The 20,536-nt window shown below is 49.2% G+C and overlaps 1 protein-coding gene across 1 annotated transcript in view; it reads left to right on the top strand.

Moving 5' to 3' along the window:
* Positions 1-20,536, top strand: part of LOC140420921 (sodium- and chloride-dependent neutral and basic amino acid transporter B(0+)-like) — a 142,972-nt gene that overhangs the window by 86,451 nt on the left and 35,985 nt on the right. The window contains exons 7-9 of the mRNA XM_072505069.1: positions 10,100-10,240; positions 15,617-15,845; positions 16,370-16,495. Of these exons, the coding sequence (XP_072361170.1) occupies positions 10,100-10,240; positions 15,617-15,845; positions 16,370-16,495 (496 nt within the window). The remainder of the gene's footprint in view (positions 1-10,099; positions 10,241-15,616; positions 15,846-16,369; positions 16,496-20,536) is intronic.

Genomic DNA, 20,536 nt, shown 5'->3' with positions numbered 1-20,536 from the left:
GGTTGTTGACCTTCTTGAGCCACTGGGTCCTCCTGGTCACACATATTCTCCCACATGGCAGTGGTTGCCCAGTGGTTGAACTGAACTGAACTCTGTGACCGGCACACTGGATAGCATGGTGGCACAGTGAACAAAGAACAAAGAAAAGTACAGCCCAGGAACAGGCCCTTCGGCCCTCCAAGCCCTTGCCGACCATGCTGCCCGTCTAAATTAAAATCTTCTACACTTCCTGGGTCCGTATCCCTCTATTCCCATCCTATTCAGGTATTTGTCAAGATGCCCCTTAAATGTCACTATCGTCCCTGCTTCCACCACCTCCTCCGGCAGCGAGTTCCAGGCACCCACTACCCTCTGTGTAGAAAACCTGCCTCGTACATCTCCTCTAAACCTTGCCGCTCGCACCTTAATCCTATGCCCCCCAGTAATTGACCCCTCTACCCTGGGGAAAAGGCTCTGACTATCCACCCTGTCTATGCCCCTCATAATTTTGTAGACCCCTATCAGGTCGCCCCTCAACCTCCGTCGTTCCAGTGACAACTAACCGAGTTTATTCAACCGCTCCTCATAGTTAATGCCCTCCATACCAGGCAACATCCTGGTAAATCTCTTCTGCACCCTCTCTGAAGCCGCCACATCCTTCTGGTAGTGTGGCGACCAAAATTGAACACTATACTCCAAGTGTGGCCTAACTAAGGTTCTATACAGCTGCAACATGACTTGCCAATTCTTATACTCAATGTCCAGGCCAATGAAGGCAAGCATGCCGTATGCCTTCTTGACTACTGTAGCACCGTCAATATGACGTGAGGCAGGTTGAGGTAATGTCAATTGAAGGCTTTATTAAGCAGAACTTTATCCCCAGCAGCGTGGTTACAGAATGCAACTGTTGAGGGAAATGGAGGGAAAAACTGGGTTCTTATACCGGCATTTCTGGGTGGAGTCCAGTAGGTGGCAGATCCTATCAGGACCTGGCATCCCTCCACCAATAGCCTGTCGACATGTGGTGTACCGTATTACCCCTAATACATACCACCACATTTACCCCTTGTTGAAAAAAACCCGTCGGGATGGTGGTTCGCATGATGGTAGGGGTTTACAGAGTCGGTACTGTGCCGTAACTTTGAACAAAACACAAAATTATCACTTCAACTGGGCCAACGGGCCAAACAGGGTCGGCATGATGCCATAACTATAACAAGACACAATAACTGAAAACGTTGAGAGTTAAAGTGATTCGATGAGCCGGATGGGCACCCTGGTCGTCCTTTCCGATCGTCTCGGGCGTGGTGGTGATGGCGCTGGCTCGAGTCCCGTTGACTCTGGGAGCGTAGCGCTGTCCCCTGTGTCCTTACTCCTGGGCGGGTCTGGGAGAACCGAACCCCCCGGGAAGGGGGTGGCTGCAGGATGAACCGGCGGGAGTGAGGAGGTGGTGTTTGGCGTTGGGGGGGTGTGGGTAGCTCCGGCGGGCGGCAGATCTCACAGGGAGACCGTGTCCTGTCGGCCATCGGGGTACTCCACATAGGCGTATTGCGGGTTGGCGTGAAGGAGATGCACCCGTTCCACCAACGGATCTGACTTGTGCGCCCGCACATGTTTCCGGAGCAGAATGGGTCCCGGAGCTGCTAGCCAGGTCGGAAGTGGCGTTCCAGAGGAGGACTTCCTAGGAAAGGGGAGGAGGCGCTCGTGAGGCGTTTGATTCGTGGTGGTGCACAGCAGGGACCGGATAGAGTGAAGGGCATCCGGGAGGACTTCCTGCCAGCGGGAAATTGGGAGGCTCCTAGACCGGAGGGCCAGCAGGACGGCCTTCCAGACCGTTCCATTCTCCCTTTCTACCTGCCCGTTCCCCCGGGGGATGTAACTGGTCGTCCTGCTTGAGGCTATGCTCCTGCTGAGCAGGAATTGACGCAGTTCTTCACTCATAAAGGAGGACCCCCTGTCGCTATGGATATAGTCAGGGAAACCAAACAGTGTAAAAATGGTACCGAGAGCTTTAATGACCGTGGACGCGGTCATGTCGGGGCAGGGGATGGCGAAAGGGAAACGGGAGTATTCGTCAACGACTTTCAGGAAGTACGCGTTGCGATCGGTGGAGGGGAGGGGGCCTTTGAAATCCAAACTGAGGCGTTCAAAGGGTCGAGAGGCCTTAACCAGGTGCGCTCTATCTGGCCTGAAAAAGTGCGGTTTGCACTCAGCGCAGATCTGGCAGTTTCCGGTGACTGATCGGACGTCCTCGACGGAGTAAGGGAGGTTGCGGGCCTTAAGGAAGTGGTAGAAACGAGTGACCCCCGGGTGGCAGAGGTCCTCGTGGAGGGCTTGTAGATGGTCCACTTGTACATTGGCACATGTGCCGCGAGATAGGGCATCTGATGGCTCGTTCAGCTTTCCGGGACGATACAAGATCTCATAATTGAAGGTGGCGAGTTCGATCCTCCACCGCAAGATCTTGTCGTTCTTGATCTTGCCCCGCTGTGCATTATCGAACATGAAGGCAACTGACCGTTGGTCAGTGAGGAGAGTGAATCTCCTACCGGCCAGGTAATGCCTCCAGTGTCGCACAGCTTCCACTATTGCTCGTGCCTCCTTTTCCACTGAGGAGTGGCGGATTTCTGAAGCGTGGAGGGTTTGGGAGAAGGAGGCCACGGGTCTGCCTGCTTGGTTGAGGGTAGCCGCCAGAGCTACATCCGATGCGTCGCTCTCGACCTGGAAGGGGAGGGACTCGTCGATGGCGCGCATCGTGGCCTTTGCGATATCCGTTTTGATGCGGCTAAAGGCCTGGCATGCCTCTGTCGTCAGGGGAAAAGTAGTGGACTGGATTAGTGCCTTGTCTGCGAACTGGGGGACCCACTGGGCGTAATAAGAAAAGAAGCCCAGGCAACGTTTCAGGGCTTTGGCACAGTGGGGGAGAGGGAACTCCATGAGGGGGAGCATGTGTTCAGGGTCGGGGCCTGTCACTCCATTACGCACTACGTAGCCCAGGATGGCTAGACGATCGGTGCGGCACACTCATTTTTCTTTATTGTAAGTGAGGTTCAGGGCGTGAGCGGTCTGGAGGAATTTTTGGAGATTGGCGTCGTGGTCCTGCTGGTCGTGGCCGCAGATGGTGACGTTGTCGAGATACGGGAACATGGCCCGTAAACCGTGCTGGTCAACCATTCGGTCCATCTCTCGTTGGAAGACCGAGACTCCGTTCGTGACGCTGAATGGAACCCTTAAAAAGTGGTATAACCGCCCGTCTGCTTCGAAGGCAGTATAGTTGCGGTCACCGGGACGGATGGGGAGCTGGTGGTAGGCGGACTTGAGGTCCACGGTGGAAAAGACCTTGTACTGTGCAATCCGATTGACCATGTTGGATATGCGGGGGAGAGGGTACGCATCTAGCTGAGTGTACCTGTTGATGGTCTGACTATAGTCAATGACCATCCTCTGTTTCTCCCCGGTCTTAACAACTACCACCTGGGCTCTCCAGGGACTGTTGCTAGCCTGGATGATGCCTTCCTTCAGCAGCCTCTGGACTTCGGACCGGATAAATGCTCGGTTCTGGGCGCTGTACCGTCTGCTCCTTGTGGCGATGGGTTTGCAATCCGGTGTGAGGTTCGCAAACAAGGAAGGCGGTTCAACCTTGAGGGTCGCGAGGCCGCAGACAGTCAGTGGGGGTATAGGGCCGCCAAATTTAAATGTTAAACTCTGGAGGTTGCATTGGAAGTCCAACCCTAGGAGTGTAGATGCACAGAGATGGGGGAGGACATACAGCCGGTAATTTCGGAACTCCCTCCCCTGCACCGTTAGGTTAGCGATGCAGAACCCCGTGATCTGAACGGAGTGGGATCCCGCCGCCAGGAAAATTTTCTGGGTGCTTGGCCGAATTACGAGGGAACAGCGCCTTACCGTGTCCGGATGAATGAAGCTCTCCGTGCTCCCAGAGTCGATAAGACACGGCGTCTCGTAGCCATTCACTAGGACTGTAGTGGTTGCAGTCTGGAGCGTCCGGGGTCGCGACTGGTCGAGGGTCGTCGAAGCCAGACGTGGTTGTTGAAGTTGAGCATCGTAATCAGGCAGTATGTGGCCGTCTGTGTCGGGGTCCTTCAGCCAAGATGGCGGCGTCCACGGATCGAGCGCAGTCGGGGGTGGACAAAATGGTGGCGCCCATCTCTCCCTCGTGGCGTCCGGGGTCCAAAATGGCGGCGTCCGTTGGTCACACGTGGATCGCTGGGGGGGCTGGGTCTGTGGTCCCGTTTCTTCCCCGGAGATAGCGGCGACCCCGCGGGACTTGCACACCGTCGCGTAGTGGCCTTTCTTCCCGCAGCTTTTGCAGGTAGCCGTGTGGGCCGGGCATCGCTGCCAAGGGTGTTTCGGATGGCCGCAAAAATAGCAGCGGGGCCCCCCCGGTTGGTCTGGTGTTTTGGCCGCGCAGGTTTGCGGGGGTGGGGGGGGTGTCGGAGAGTCGACCGCAGCGGGGGTCCACCGAGCCCAAGGGGCTGTATTGCGGTCGGGGGCGTAGGCGCGGGCGTTACGCGAGGCCACATCGAGGGATGCCGCCAGGACCCGAGCTTCTGTAAGTCCCAGAGATTCTTTCTCCAGAAGCCTCTGGCGGATCTGGGAAGAGGCCAAACCTGCCACATACGCATCGCGGACCAGGAGCTCTGTGTGTTCACTCGCTGTTACCGCCAGGCAGTTGCAGTTTCGACCCAGGATCTGCAGGGCGTTATAAAACTCGTCCAGCGATTACCACGGAAATTGCCGTCGTGTGGCGAACTGGTATCGAGCAAAAACCTGGTTGGCGGGCCGGATGGAGATATCCTTCAGCGCGGCGCTGGCACCGGTGAAACCGTCCTCGTCCTCGATAAGAGAGTAGACGTCAGGACTCACCCTGGAATAGAGTACCTGCATCTTTTGTTCGTCAGTCGGTGTGCCGGGGGCCGTTCGGAGGTAGCCCTCAAAGCATGCCATCCAGTGTTTGAAGATAGAGGCCGAGTTAGCTGCTTGGGGTGCGATGCGCAGGCACTCCGGGGTGATTCGGAGCTCCATGTTCCCACGTCGTTTTCTTCAATTTAAATTCTGCTTAGTAAATTGTAGCACCGTCAATATGACGCGAGGCAGGTTGAGGTAATGTCAATTGAAGGCTTTATTAAGCAGAACTTTATCCCCAGCAGCGTGGTTACAGAACGCAACTGCTGAGGGAAATGGAGGGAAAAACTGGGTTCTTATACCGGCATTTCTGGGTGGAGTCCAGCAGGTGGCAGATCCTATCAGGACCTGGCATCCCTCCACCAATAGCCTGTCAACACGTGGTGTACCGTATTACCCCTAATACATACCACCACAACTACCTTCTCTACCTGTGTGGCCACTTTCAGTGACCTGTGGACCTGTACACCTATATCTCTCTGACTTTCAATACACTTGAGGGTTCTACCATTTGCTGTATATTCCCTACCTGCATTAGACCTTCCAAAATGCATTACCTCACATTTGTCCGGATTAAACTCCATCTGCCATCTCTCTGCCCAAGTCTCCAAACGGTTTAAATCCTGCTGTATCCTCTGACAGTCCTCATCGCTATCCGCAATTCCATCAACCTTTGTGTTATCTGCAAACTTACTAATCAGACCAGTTACATTTTCCTCCAAATCATTTATATATTTAAACGAACAGCAAAGGTCCCAGCACTGATCCCTGCGGAACACCACTAGTCACAGCCCTCCAATTAGAAAATCACCCTTCCATTGCTACTCTCTGCCTTCTATGACCGAGCCAGTTCTGTATCCACCTTGCCAGCTCATCCCTGATACCGTGTGACTTCACCTTTTGCACCAGTCTACCATGAGGGACCTTGTCAAAGGCCTTACTGAAGTCCATATCGACAACATCCACTGCCCTACCTGCATCAATCATCTTTGTGACCTATTCAAAAAACTCTATCAAGTTAGTGAGACACGATCTCCCCTTTACAAAACCATGCTGCCTCTCACTATTACGTCCATTTGCTTCCAAATGGCAGTAGATCCTGTCTCGAAGAATTCTCTCCAGTAATTTCCCGACCACTGACGTAAGGCTCACCAGCCTGTAGTTCCCTAGATTATCCTTGCTACCCTTCTTAAACAAAATAACAACATTGGCTATTCTCCAGTCCTTTGGGACATCACCTGAAGCCAGTGAGGATCCAAAGATTTTTGTCAAGGCCTCAGCAATTTCCTCTCTAGCCTCCTTCAGTATTCTGGGAGAGATCCCATTGGGCCCTGGGGACTTACCTACCTTAATATTTTTCAAGACGCCCAACACCTCGTCTTTTTGGATCTCAATGTGACCCAGGCTGTCTACACACCCTTCTCCAGACTCAACATCCACCAGTTCCTTCTCTTTGGTGAATACTGATGCAAAGTATTCATTTAGTACCTCGCCCATTTCCTCTTGCACCACACATAGATTCCCTTGCCTATCCTTCAGTGGGCCAACCCTTTCCCTGGCTACCCTTTTGCTTTTTATGTACGTGTAAAAAGCCGTGGGATTTTCCTTAACCCTATTTGCCAATGACTTTTCGTGACTCCTTCTAGCCCTCCTGATTCCTTGCTTAAGTTCCTTCCTACTTTCCTTATATTCCACACAGGCTTCGTCTGTTCCCAGCCTTCGAGCCCTGACAAATGCCTCCTTTTTCTTTTTGATGAGACTTGCAATATCTCTCGTTATCCAAGGTTCCCGAAATTTGCTGTATTTATCCTTCTTCCTCACAGGAACATGCCTGTCCTGAATTCCTTTCAACTGACACTTGAAAGCCTCCCACATGTCAGATATTGATTTACCCTCAAACATCCGCCCCCAATCTAGGTTCTTCAGTTCCCGCCTAATATTGTTATAATTAACCTTCCCCCAATTTAGCACATTCACCCTAGGACCACTCTTATCCTTGTCCGCCAGCACCTTAAAACTTACTGAATTGTGGTCACTGTTACCGAAATGCCCCCCTACTGAAACTTCTACCAACTGGCCGGGCTCATTCCCCAATACCAGGTCCAGTACAGCCCCTTCCCTAGTTGGACTGTCTACGTATTGTTTTAAGAAGCCCTCCTGGATGCTCCTTACAAACTCTGCCCTGTCTAAGCCCCTAGCCCTAAGTGAGTCCCAGTCAATATTGGGGAAGTTGAAGTCTCCCATCACCACAACCCTGTTGTTTTTACTCTTTTCCAAAATCTGTCTACCTATCTGCTCCTCTATCTCCCACTGGCTGTTGGGAGGCCTGTAGTAAACCCCCAACATTGTGACTGCACCCTTCTTATTCCTGATCTCTACCCATATAGCCTCACTGCCCTCTGAGGTGTCCTCTCGCAGTACAGCTGTGATAGTCTCCCTAACCAGTAGCGCAACTCCACCACCCCTTTTACAACCCCCTCTATCCTGCCTGAAACATCTAAATCCTGGAACGTTTAGCTGCCATTCCTGTCCTTCTCTCAACCAGGTCTCTGTAATGGCAACAACATCATAGTTCCAAATACTAATCCAAACTCTAAGTTCATCTGCCTTACCCGTAATACTTCTTGCATTAAAACATATGCACTTCAGGCCAGCAGACCCGCTGAGTTCAGCAACATCTCTCTGTCTGCTCTGCCTCAGAGACATACTGGCCCTATCCCCTAGTTCCCCCTCAATGCTTTCACCTTCAAACCTATTGCTCCGGTGCCCACCCCCCTGCCATACTAGTTTAAACCCTCCCGTGTGACAAACGCAAACCTCGCGGCCAGGATATTTATGCCTCTCCAGTTTAGATGCAACCCATCCTTATACAGGTCATACCTGCCCCGGAAGAGCTCCCAGTGGTCCAGATAATGGAAACCCTCCCTCCTACACCAGCTGTTTAGCCACGTGTTTAGCTGCTCTATCTTCCTATTTCTAGCCTCACTGGCACGTGGCACAGGGAGTAATCCCGAGATTACAACCCTAGAGGTCCTGTCTTTTAACTTTCTGCCTAGCTCCCTGAACTCCTGCTGCAGGATCTCATGCCCCTTCCTGCCTATGTCGTTAGTACCAATATGTACAACGACCTCTGCCTGTTTGCCCTCCCCCTTCAGGATGCCTGCTACCCGATTGGAGACATCCTGGACCCTGGCACCAGGGAGGCAACATACCATGCTGGAGTCTCTTTCACGTCCACAGAAACACCTATCTGTGCCCCTGGTTATAGAGTCCCCTATGATTATTGCTCTTCTGCGCTTTGACCCTCCATTCTGAACATCAGAGCCAGCCGTGGTGCCACTGCTGTGGCTGCTGCCTCACAGCTGCCGTGCAGCGCCAGAAACCCGGGTTCGATTCCAACCTCGGATGACTGTCCGTGCGGAGTTTGCACGTTCTCCCCGTGTCAGCGTGGATCTCCTCTCGGGTGTTCTGGTTTCCTCCCACGGCCCAAAGATGCCCAGGTTAGGTGGATTGGATATGCGAAATTGTCCCTCAGTTGGGTTATGGGTATCGGGTGGGGGATTGGGCCTAAGTAGGCAGCTCTTTCCGAGGTCGGTGTAGACTTGATGGGCTGAATTACCTCTTTTTGCACTGTAAATTTTCCATGTGATGCTTTGAGTCCCTTGGGGACTGCCTGGCCTCTATCACTTCCAGTAGTCTGCTCAGGTTGGCATCATTGAAACGTGGTTCTGGTCGTCTCAGCAACATGGCTGCGAACTGAGTGGCGTTGGCTGTACAGGAGCTGTTTAAGTGCTGCTCTCCGTTGTTGGCAGGGGGCTGGTGAACGTGGTCCTGGTGAATCAACCGGCGGAACCATGATTTGTGGCATGAATCCTGTGGGGTCGTGTTAAGTTTTAACATTTTATAGCGGTGACGGCCTCGCGGGCCGAGCGTCGGGAAGCTCGCAGCAGTTCCCGCTCGCTACCACATTTGGAAACCTTTTGTTTAAATCACAGCCGTTATCTTACCGGCCCGCTCGTTTTCGCACCCAGTAGATTGTGCCCTTGATCTATCTCTTGAGTGAAAAGTAGATTGATCATCAAATTTGGATCTCCCATGCCACTGGATCCAATGCTACGGAATTCCAAGACTCTCTGAGTGGGGTACATTTCTCCTTGAGCTGCTTTCGGCACAGCTCTCCCTGTGCTGAGATTTTCCACTCATTGACTGGAATTTCTCAATTGGTCAGATCATGATGGCAGACTGCAATTCTGGCTAATTTTATGCATGAATTATGATGTGCTGTTTGGATCTTTTTGGAGAAGTTGAGGTGAGTTTTTGGATTGAACAGGGAATGTCACTGCATCCTCGCAGTGACTATAACCAGCTTTATGCCCCGACCCCTGAAATGTGCCCCTCATTCGATGGGTTTCAGTTATTGATATCGGGATTTGGGGTGAATTTCCAATTGCTCTGGAAGGCTGGGCAGGACTGGCTCAGTGGTTGAGCAGATTAGGGTCATGGTTTTATTTGCATGAAGGGAAATTTGTCTGGACATTGAGAATGGCAAAGAAATCTGAGAAGTAAATCATGAGACTTAAACATGAATTGGAATACATTTGTAAATTCATTTACTGGATGTGGGCTTCGCTGGTTAGGCCAGGATTTATTGCCCATCCCTAGTTGCCCTTCAGAAGGTGATGGTGAGTTGACTTCTTGAACCACTGCAGTCCTTCAGGTGTAGGTACATCCACTGTGCTGTAAGGGAGGGAGTTCCAAGATTTTGTCCCAGTGACAGCGAAGGAACAGCGATATATTTTCAAGTCAGAGTGGTGAGTGACTTGGAGGTGAACCTCCAGGTGATGGGATTCCCAGGTATCTGCTGCTCCTGTCCTTCTAGATGGTAGTGTTTGTTGGTTTGGAATGTGCTGTCTAAGAAACTTTGATAAGTTACTGCAGTGCATCTGGAGATGGTCTCTGCCTGGCACTTGTGTGGCATGAATGTAACTTGCCACTTGTCACTTATTCTGGACTTTAAATTCAGTTCCATTTTGCAACTGTTTTAAATTCATATAGTTATTACCACTCCAATTATCTTATGATTCATTCCTTGCTTTGATTACAATCCGATCAGTTTACCATTCAATTGGATTCAATGCTGCAAATGTTGTACCAGTAATACAGGAAAATCTAACAAGCTCCTCTCCATGGTCAGGTGGTTTATTTCAGTGCAACGTTCCCTTATGTGGTCCTGACCATACTCCTGATCCGAGGTCTTACCCTGGAGGGAGCCTATAAAGGAATTGACTTCTACATTGGAAGCCAGTCAGACTTCTCCAAACTGGCTGATGCTGAGGTAAGTACAATATAATTGACTGAATTTCAAGTGTCATTTTTAGATGGATTGTTTAATAATTCATTTTCTTTGTCTGCTTGGGATAGCAACATTCTGAATGTTGCTTTTGGGTTCTTTTTGCTGAAATGTGGGAAAACTAGCTTCAGCTATTGCTCATTTTTACCCAGACTCTGTGATATATTTGGATTAGTTAGTTTGCCGTTTTTATCACCTTGATGAGAAGGGATAGGGTGGAACTGGATGGGACACAGCGACAGGGAATGGGGTACAATGGAATTTTTCTCGATGCCTCCTTCTTACTGAAACCTCGGAACAGATTCAGTCAGAAGATTTGCAGTTGAAACTTCTTATTAACCAAAGTTAGAAACATTGGGCTGGGATTCTCTGCCCGCCACCCCCCCCCCCCTCCCCCCCAGCCGCACGGTCATTGATGACACGCTGTACGCTGGCTCTTCCCGGTAATTGTCAATGGGATTTCCCATTGATGCCACTGGGAAATCCACGGGCGAGGGTGCGCTGCCAGCGGGAAAAGAGAATCCCAATGGCTGGAGAATTCCAGACTTTGCCTCAAATGTGGCAGGACATTTACTGTTACCTGCTCCTCGTTAGACATTTTCTTTCAATGATATTTGGTGCAGTACGTAGTTGGATGTGGGAGATGGAGTTGACACAGCATCGTCAGCATCTGGAATCTGAGTGAACGTGGAAAGTAACTGAGCATCTACTTAATCAATCAGATTGCAGGATTGTGAAACTAAGAGCACAATGGCTGCGGCAGAGAACAACGTGTTAGAGTGAAGAAATTCAGGTACAGAAAGAGAAATTAAGGGTGTAATGTTCTTGTCAGATGGCCTGATTTACATCACAAGAACACTTGTGGCTAAAGCTATAAACGATTTATTAACATTAACTGTGGGGAAACAATATACAAAACAGCAGATGAATAACAGTATTAAAATGCACAAGCAACCTTTCTCTCCCAGCCCTCCAGTGCATCTGAGGTCACCTGTCTCTAACATTCACTTAAACACTAATGAGACCCTTAGTGGTCAGTTGGTGAATTGCAAGACAACCATGATATCAGTACAAAGGGTAAGTAAAGAAAAGAGTAAGAGAGAGGAAGGAAAGTCACAGGCAGAAAAACCTCAAATAATTAAAACATTTTCTAATCTACAGCAACAATTATGGTTTTTTTAAATTTAGAGTACCCGATTAATTTTTTCCAATTAAGGGGCAATTTAGCATGGCCAAGCCACCTAGCCTGCACATCTTTGGGTTGTGGGGCGAAACCCACACAATCACGGGGAGAATGTGCAAACTCCACATGGAGAGTGACCCAGAGCCGGGATCGAACCTGGGACCTCGGTGCTGCGAGGCAACAGTGCTATCCACTGCGTCACAGTTCTACCCTAGCAACAATTATAACCTGACTTGATACATCATTAAATGGTCAATTAGAAAAACTTATGCTGAGTTTAGATTGTGTTCAGAGTTCAAGCAGAAAGAGTGGGATTCTCCGTTTCACAAACTATGGGCACGATTTACTACAATGGGAATAATTCCCCAGAGCAAGCACATTTAGCACATGTTTCCCACATGGCTATACAACGCTACTTGCATTGTAGAAGGGCCACTGTGGGGAATCGCGACCAAGGCCGTATGTAATCGCATTTTGCAAACAGATGAGCTCCGCTCGCTGGAACTCCCCAGTGTAGCGAGAGATCGGAATGTCATTTGCAGCTAATCTCACTTTAATATGCAGATTCCTGGGGTACGTGAGGCTTTGGGATTCATCCCTTTCGCTTGGACAAGGGCAGCTCAGCACTGGATTTCACAATGGGGCCCAGACGGAATGTCACTTGTGGGGCTCACTGCAGCGGAGCGTGGCGCTCACTGCGCTGGACCGGGTCGGTGGGCCTGGAGAGAGGGCAGTCGTCGAGGTAGAGGTCAGCATCGAGCAACCAAGTGAGAACCCTCTAAGCTGTGCTTTCTCACGGCATGTGTGGCACCACCACCACTATCATTCCCCCCCCCCCCCCGCCCGTCTACATGCCCACTCCAACCCATCACTGTCTCCACCTGTCCCTCGCCACCCCCACCGCACCCCCAACCAACCCCCTCACTACCCCAAGCCCCCCCCCCCTCACCACCCGCACCCTACTTACCACCCCAAGCCTTGATTCAATCATGTGTAATGTCTTATATCTTGCAGGATTCCCTGGCGACAAGACAGGCCCTTCTCGTGTTCCCTGTCCCTTACCCCAACCACAAGCAGATATCAGCAATGAGTAGGTCATGGACACTAAAGGGAGCCCCCAAACACCAGCCTGAGGCACCCCGGAGCACCAGTCCAGAGACAACATTAATTTCCCTACACAGCTGTCTCCAACACCCTCCACCATCAAAGAGACACTCACCTTGGATGGGCACTTTAGTGAAGAGGCACCTGGGCACTATCTAATGTGGGCCAAACACCTGCTGCGGTATCAGGTGGAGGTAGGAAGCCCCGAGGGGGAGGATGGTCCAAGGGTTGCCCGACCCCAGAGACGAGCTGCCATCCAGCTGGTCTTGGGCTTCTGGAAAGGGCGGTCCCATCGATAATGGAGATGCAGTCACAGAGCCAGGGACTACTAGAGGGTCTGGGTGGGAGGGAGTGCCGACCATCCATGCCACCCAGGCCAACACCGCACGTATGCCATCCGCACTGGTCGGGAGCGTGCTGGCAACTACCATAGGCAGGTGCAGGAATACCACAGTGACACAGACACCCCGCTCCTGACCCTGGACTTGCACCGCACCCGCAGGTAGGGATCACAGATGGGTTGCAGGGGTTGGGGAGATGGGGAGGGCGGTGGGATTGGATATACATGCCTTCAGCCAGGCCTCCTAGTTGGTGAACCTTGAAAGATGAGAGCATCCCGTTTGTGCTGACCCTCACGCAGTGCCTCCTTCCTACCTCCTCCTCCTTGGCCTGTTGTGCGATCGGCTCTCCATCCTCAAAGCTGACTCCTGTCCCTCTGGGACAGGCTCCGCCTGACATGGTCCTCTTTGAGCATCTCCAGCTTGTACATTCTCAGTGCTTTCATTGGGGCTGCGGCGGCATTCCAAAGGCCATCGTTGGAAGGTAACATGTTAGCATGATGCGTACCCCCATGCCCAACCATGTCCACCAGGCAACACAATGGCCCCAGCCTACACTGCAGCCCCTGCAGCCGCACGACCCTCACCCCCCCCTCCTTCTCTGTCATCCCCACACCCAACACACGACTGTGGCAGACTCACCCCCCCAGCCAGCCCTGCCACATTCGCTCCTTTGGGAACATGTCCTACCTCCTTCCTCTGCCTCATCATCCACAGCGTCTGTTTCCCGGTTTTTAAAACCATAAGTGAAGCTCGCTGTCGGTAATTCTTCCTGGCAGAGGTGGAACATCAAAGAGGCGCGGAGAATATCGGGTCAGGCCCGTTAATGCTATGCCGAAGGCGTTTACTGTATGTGCGGAGTAGAATGCACTGACTCCGTTGTCGAGGAACCGGAGCATGGCATTCCATTGGACACCCGGCTCCAGTCACGACTTTCGCCTTACGCAATTCTCCTCCCAATCAAATTTCCCGATTCCGGCGTCGCTGGACGGTGAATCCCGCCCAGAAACATCACAGCGGTCAGACTGTCTGGGCAGTCCCTGGATGGACAATACTCAGTCCTGAGAGAAAATGGAATGTCACACCCTAATTATCGAGACAGGGACATCTGAAAGGGATGAAGCAATCCAGAAACTGACTGTAATCCCCCATGAAGATAATGGAAGCTGATTATTATTTCAGCAGCAGTCACATCCTGTTAGTTGGAAATAATAATAATAATCTTTTTTATTGTCACAAGTAGGCTTACATCAACACTGCGATGAAATTACTGTGAAAATCCCCTGGTCGCCACACTCCGGCGCCTGTTCGGGAACACAGAGGGAGAGTTCGGAATCTCCAATTCACCTAACAAGCTCGTCTTTTGGTACTTGTGGGAGGAAATCGGAGGTCCGGGAGGAAACCCACGCAGGCATGGGGAGAACGTGCAGACTCCACACAGACAGTGATCCAAGCTGGGATTCGAACCCAAGTCTTAGGCACTGTGAAACAACAGGTCTAACTACTGTGATCCTGTGCCACCCTCCAGACCTGTTGTGGGTTCTCCACTTCCCAGGAATACACAGGAGACTGGGATATAACCGTATATACTTGTAACATTTATTAAATTGCCCTCTTTCTCCTCTTATTTCTGATATGTGTGAGAGTGAGTAAAATGGTGACTGAAATGGTGAGGGAAGGAGTGACTGTGTGAAGCAGACAAAGTGATGCTGAAGCTGACAGTAGAGTGATGAATATTGGACAAGAACATTTGGATATCTGAGTGTAATCTGAAGTTGCTGTGGGATTTGTGCACAAATAACAATGAATTCTGTCGGTCTCACCATTGTTCCAGCAGCAGAACTTCGGCCTTTGACGTTGTGTGATGGTGTAAAATGGTTCATATCAAATCGGCAGCCTGTTTAATATCCTTTCTTCTTTTGATTCCAATTTAAATTGTTTGAAGCAGACACAATCATTCCCTGTGTAAATCATTCACACTGTGCTTTGCAATGAACAAGAAAAATTGATATTAAGATCTGAATGTTGAATTTGTTGCCATTGGATACGAGCGTTTATTTTGTGTGAAAATATTTGTTGTTTTCAGTCAAGGAATGGGGATCACTGAGTGTCTGTGTACAGGCTGCAAGTCACAAACCAAATCACTGACTGGAAAACATGGCTGACAGTGGAAAGCACCGAGGCTGCTGTAGGGAATTTGACAACAAGTCGTAGACAGGGAGACAGAACGATGGCTGCACTATTAGGGCAGCACGGTAGCACATGTGGATAGCACTTTGGCTTCACAGTGCCAGGGTCCCAGGTTCGATTCCCCGCTGGGTCACTGTCTGTGCGGAGTCTGCACGTTCTCCCCGTGTCTGCGTGGGTTTCCTCCGGGTACTCTGGTTTCCTCCCACAGTCCAAAGACATGCAGGTTAGGTGGATTGGCCATGATAAATTGCTCTTAGTGACCAAAAAGGTTAGGAGGGGTTATTGGGTTATGGGGATAGGGTGGATGTGAGGGCTGAAGTGGGTCCGTGCAGATTCAATGGGCCAAATGGACTCCTTCTGCACTGTATGTTCTATGTTCTATTCAATGGAGATACTGTTGACCAGAGGGAACATGATTCAGTCAGCTCACCACTGAGAGGTTAGACTAACCCTCTCCATTTTCCTCATGGTTAATGTGGTTTTATTTGTTGAATGAGTTCAAGTGAAATCTCCCCGTGTTGATGAATTCTCCATTCTATTCCCCAGGTCTGGAAAGATGCTGCAACACAAATTTTCTATTCGCTTGCTGTGGGTTGGGGTTGTTTAATCACACTGTCATCCTACAACAAATTCCACAACAACTGTTATCGAGACACCATCATTGTCTGTGTTGTTAATTGTGCTACGAGTGTGTTTGCTGGATTTGCCATCTTCTCCACCCTTGGACACATGGCTCACATACAAGACAAGCCTGTTTCAGAGGTTGCACAGTCAGGTAAATGAAGAGTTACACTTACTGGGCTGGGTGTTGCTGGAACACTGAATCATGTGACCCATCTCATTCGTTAGACTTCTTTAAGCAGCCTTTTGCTCATAAATGTTTGTTCTGGGTTTACTTGAATTGAGAGCTGATAATGAGGGCAACAGCAAATTTGGGATCTGAGTAAATGCTGGGACCATCAGTGTAGGTGTTCCTCAGGGTAGTGTCCTGAGCCCATCCATCTTCAGCTGCTTCAATGGCCTACCCTCCATCATAAGCTCAATGAAGATCTCCGTTCCATCACTGCCGCTGCGCCAAAATGCTGGAACTCCCTTCTTCGCAGCACTGTGGGTACATCTGCACCTCATAGACTGCAATGATTTGAGAAGGCTTCTCACCATCACGTTCCTAAGGGCAATTAGTGATGGGCAACAAATGCTGACCTTCCCAGTGACACCCACACCTCTTAAAATAATAAAAAGAAAATGAATGTTGGAACTGGCATAAGTTTAACCTGATCAACTATATCCATTATTTAGGTTTTGGTTTGGCCTTCATCGCCTACCCAGAGGCCCTCGCACAGTTGCCATGGGCACCTTTATGGTCCATTTTATTTTTCTGCATGCTGCTCACTCTGGGACTCGACACTCAGTTTGCAGGTTTAGGTAAGAATCATGCTACTTGATTTAAATATTCTCTTTCTACTTTCATTTCAAAAAAATTGTTCAAATTATTAAACTTATATTGTAAGGTTGAGAATTACTGTTGGTGTTGCCAATGCATGAACGGGTAATGTTTCCTTGTGGTAATTCTCTGCTCACTGTCGAATGGAGCATCAACCTGTTTGAATTCACTGTATTAACAGCTGCATCGGTGAACATCACTCCAACATCTGGAAGATCCGAAAATTGGATTCCTGTTTTGATTTTTATTGCAGTGGTTTTCAATCTCGTCGTTCAGGTTACATTTCCCTTCCTTGTTCATTTTCCACAGAGTACAGCCTCTTTTTTCTCAGTTTGTGCCCAGCTATGGCAGCTCCAGGTGTCTGAGGATGATCATTCTTCAGTTTCAGGTACATTCTGAGCGGTTTCCACACATCAGTGTAGCAGCAAAAGAATTAGATAAAATTTGTTGAGGAACGGTGGACTGGGCAAGACCAGAGACCTGGATAAATGAACCAGAGATGTGAGTCTGAATCACCACTGCAGCTGAGGAATTTATATTCAGCCCGTTAAATAAATATGGAATTGAAAGGCTATTATCGTCATTGGTGATAATGAAGCTAGTGGTTTGTCATAAAGCACCTCTCCTGTTCACTGATGTCCTTCAGGGAAGGAAACCTGCTGTCGTGTTACACGTGACTCCAGACCCACACAATGGCGTGGCGGATGTGACAAGCCAGCAAAGTCCATTGACTTTGGTAGCACCAGTAAATCCTGCCGGCGAGCGGGACTGCAAGATCCCGTTGAATATGTCTGACTGTTAACTGCCCAATGCGATAGCTTTGCAAGACACTCATTCATAGCCAATCACTGTGACAAGAGCAAAAAAAGCATTTGGACCATCTGGCATCGAACTGAAATTAGCACACCCTGCAAAGTCCTCTACACTAACATTTGGGAGAGCTGTCCCACACTATTGCAGCAACAACCTGACATAGCCAAACTCGCCAAGGCATACCTTACAATCAATGTTCCAGACTCAACTGTTATGACTGATCGGCAAGTGTGGTTTCCCCAAATGTTTTAACCCAGGCAGGAAGGATCCTGCAATTTGTTACCATCTGGCTGGGATACTCCAAACTTTTTATGCCCCAGAGGAGAAGGGATGATCTGGCTCCCTTTCTTTATTTAACCTCCTCTGCTGGTCACAACAAGTTAATCTAAAATAAATCCCTCCCTTCATGGATATCTTTTTCCTGTCCCAATATTTATGTTTTAATAAGAATCAAGTTCTTGAGTTAAAGATAGAGTGAGTTTATTAACTATGAAAGACAAGAAAACACGTGCAGATACATTCATACAAATTGCAGATGAGAATTCAGTCCAAAATAAGTAAGTATAAAAGAAAGGTATACAAAACAGTCCTTGACTCGTGAGGAGTAGGTGATTGAGCGTTAAAGCCAATACAATGCGAGAGTTCAGTATCCCTGACTTCAGCAGGTAAATGGTTGCTTTTTAGACTATTGAGATTCTGGTGTTCTGCAGCTTGTTGGAGAAGATTCCCTGTTGTTTTTTCAGCTGTGTTCTTTGGCTTACTTCAACAATAAGAGGGAGAGAGATACCCGCAAAAAGACTTTTCAGGAATACTGCAGCTGGCTGGCCTCTTCCTCACATGCATTTCGACAGTGCAGAACTAGTTCACACATATGCACAATCACACTCAACAACCTGGGGCAGTACTTCAGCTGCCTTTTATCCCAGTCTTATTTATTATTATTATTGTATATTCCTGGAAGGTGAAATTCACAAATCCGTCTGAACATTATACGCAGGGTATCTCTTGATGAGATTATACTCATCGCATATTATCTCCCATTGTCTCCACTGGAGATGGCAATTTGTTTCAGGATGCTTTTGAAGTACCTTGGATGGAAACGGGGTGGGGATCCATTGTCACTCACAATTATCATCACCAGGAAATCAGCCAGTGACTGACTTTACAACCTCAGCCACCTTTGGCATGTAAACAAAACTCAGACAGGCCTTATTTAAACAAATCTCACAGGCCTTACTTAAAAGTTTAACATTTCTGGACGTAATTTAGTGTTTTTCCACCATTATTATGATACCATTATCCTGAACCGACCATATTAGTGCTGTGGACACAAGAGGTTTGTTGTTCTGCAGTGAGTTACTCACCTCCCCATTTCCATAAGCCTGCCTACCTTTTGTAAGGCTCAAGTCAGGAGTGTGATGACACATCCTCCACTTGCCTGGATGACTGCAGCTCTGATAATTCTCAGAAGATGTATGAAAGGATTAAAGATTTATCACAGCATCTGATCATCATTGTGGAGGGTCACCCTCCTACAGGCTGGCCTGTGACTATGGCAGTGACCCAATGGCTTAAGTGGTTCAAATGGAAGAATAGGTAAAGGAGGCTTCATAGATCCATTCAGTCGACATTCAGTTCTGTTGCTCAAGTACTTCCACTTGGTTCATCTGGAGGCAGGAGTCTATCAGCTTGCTGACCTGACAGTGACCTTTCAGATTTCCCTCCCAGTCCTGTCTTCATTCCCCTCTTCGCACGCCACAAACAATACCCACTGATAGATGAATCTGTCCTCATCTGTTTCTCTGGTTTCCACAGTTTGGTCCCTCCTGTGGTGATATGCATCACTGTAAATACACAAGGGATTAATGTAAATACACTACGACTAAGTAAACACGAGAGGTCATGACGTACCAGAGACGTCATGACATGCAGACATAAAGCTGATGAACACATAGAATAGGACACAACCAATGAGCAGTCAAGACATCCAGAGGTGACATAACCGCAAGAGGGCATTGCACAGCCCATATATAATGACAGGGCACACATGCTCTGTCTCTTTCCACAGGAGACACAAAAAGAGTAGGACAGAAGCATTACACCCACCACGTGGCTTAGAGCAGACTGGTTAGTTTGACTGAGTTACTATAGCAAGATTAGCAGGAGAGTCGAACTCATAGAGAACTATGCTAATGGTTCAATAAATCACATTGAACTTACTTCAAAGTCTGGAGTATTTTTTGGTCCAAGCAGCATCGGTTTGCAGCCTGTGTTATCCCAGAGTATATAACACAACATGATACCAGGAGTGCCTATTGAATCTATATAGTTCAACTCAGCAAGATCCGTGACTACCAGCAACAGCATCCAGGCAAGATGATCGAGATTCCGGTTTCTCAGCAGCTCAGGCACCACGGCAATCTCAGTGCCTACTGGCGTGCATTCAAGCAGAGAATTGAGATTTACACGGTAGCATCCGACCTAGATGGCGTGGCCGATGCTGAGAAGATAGATCTTCTACTCACCATTGCGGCTGAAAGTGCAACAGAAATGTTCAACTCCTTCAAGTACTCCAAAGGGCAGGATAAGAGAGACTTCCAGACAGTCCGGGACAAGTTTGAAAACTACTGCGAGGTGAACACAACAGAAATCGGTAAAACTGGCGCCTATACTTAACACGAGGCAAAGGTAGGCTTGCAACAGAAGCAAATGATAATTTTGATTGGCAGCCATCCTGCGCAAGGAGCCACGCATGCGCAGTCCCGAGAAGAACTGGCGAAACAGTGTTTTGCGCTTGCGTGAGAAGCCGCGCATGCGCAGTTGCGAAAAGAGCGCGCAATGAAAGAAAAGCGATCTGCGCTTGAGCAAACCATTCCTACGCTCTACGTCACAAGTGTCATGACGTCAGAGCCCCCGGACCACGCCCACTTAAAGAGGAAATGTCCCAAAATAGTGAAAAAAAATTTAAAGCCAGCAAACACAATTCTTTCCCCTGGAATAACAGCACAATGCCTGTAGCTGTAAGTAACCTCCGCAGAACCCTGCAACAAGCAGTTAGCACTGCCCTAAGAGATGATTTAGTCCTTGAAGACTACGACTCAGACGATGATTTCGTCATTGGACGTGGAGACCTCAGTACCAAATCTGAACCGCAACGAGATGTGTTGTACATTGAAACAACCGACACAGTCATGGACGAGTTCTTCGGA

The sequence above is a fragment of the Scyliorhinus torazame genome, chromosome 5, assembly GCF_047496885.1.
Source record: "Scyliorhinus torazame isolate Kashiwa2021f chromosome 5, sScyTor2.1, whole genome shotgun sequence".
NCBI classification, from domain to species: Eukaryota; Metazoa; Chordata; class Chondrichthyes; order Carcharhiniformes; family Scyliorhinidae; genus Scyliorhinus; species Scyliorhinus torazame.
The sequence above is the reverse complement of the archived record's forward strand: the minus strand, read 5'-3'. Positions and strand labels throughout refer to the sequence as shown.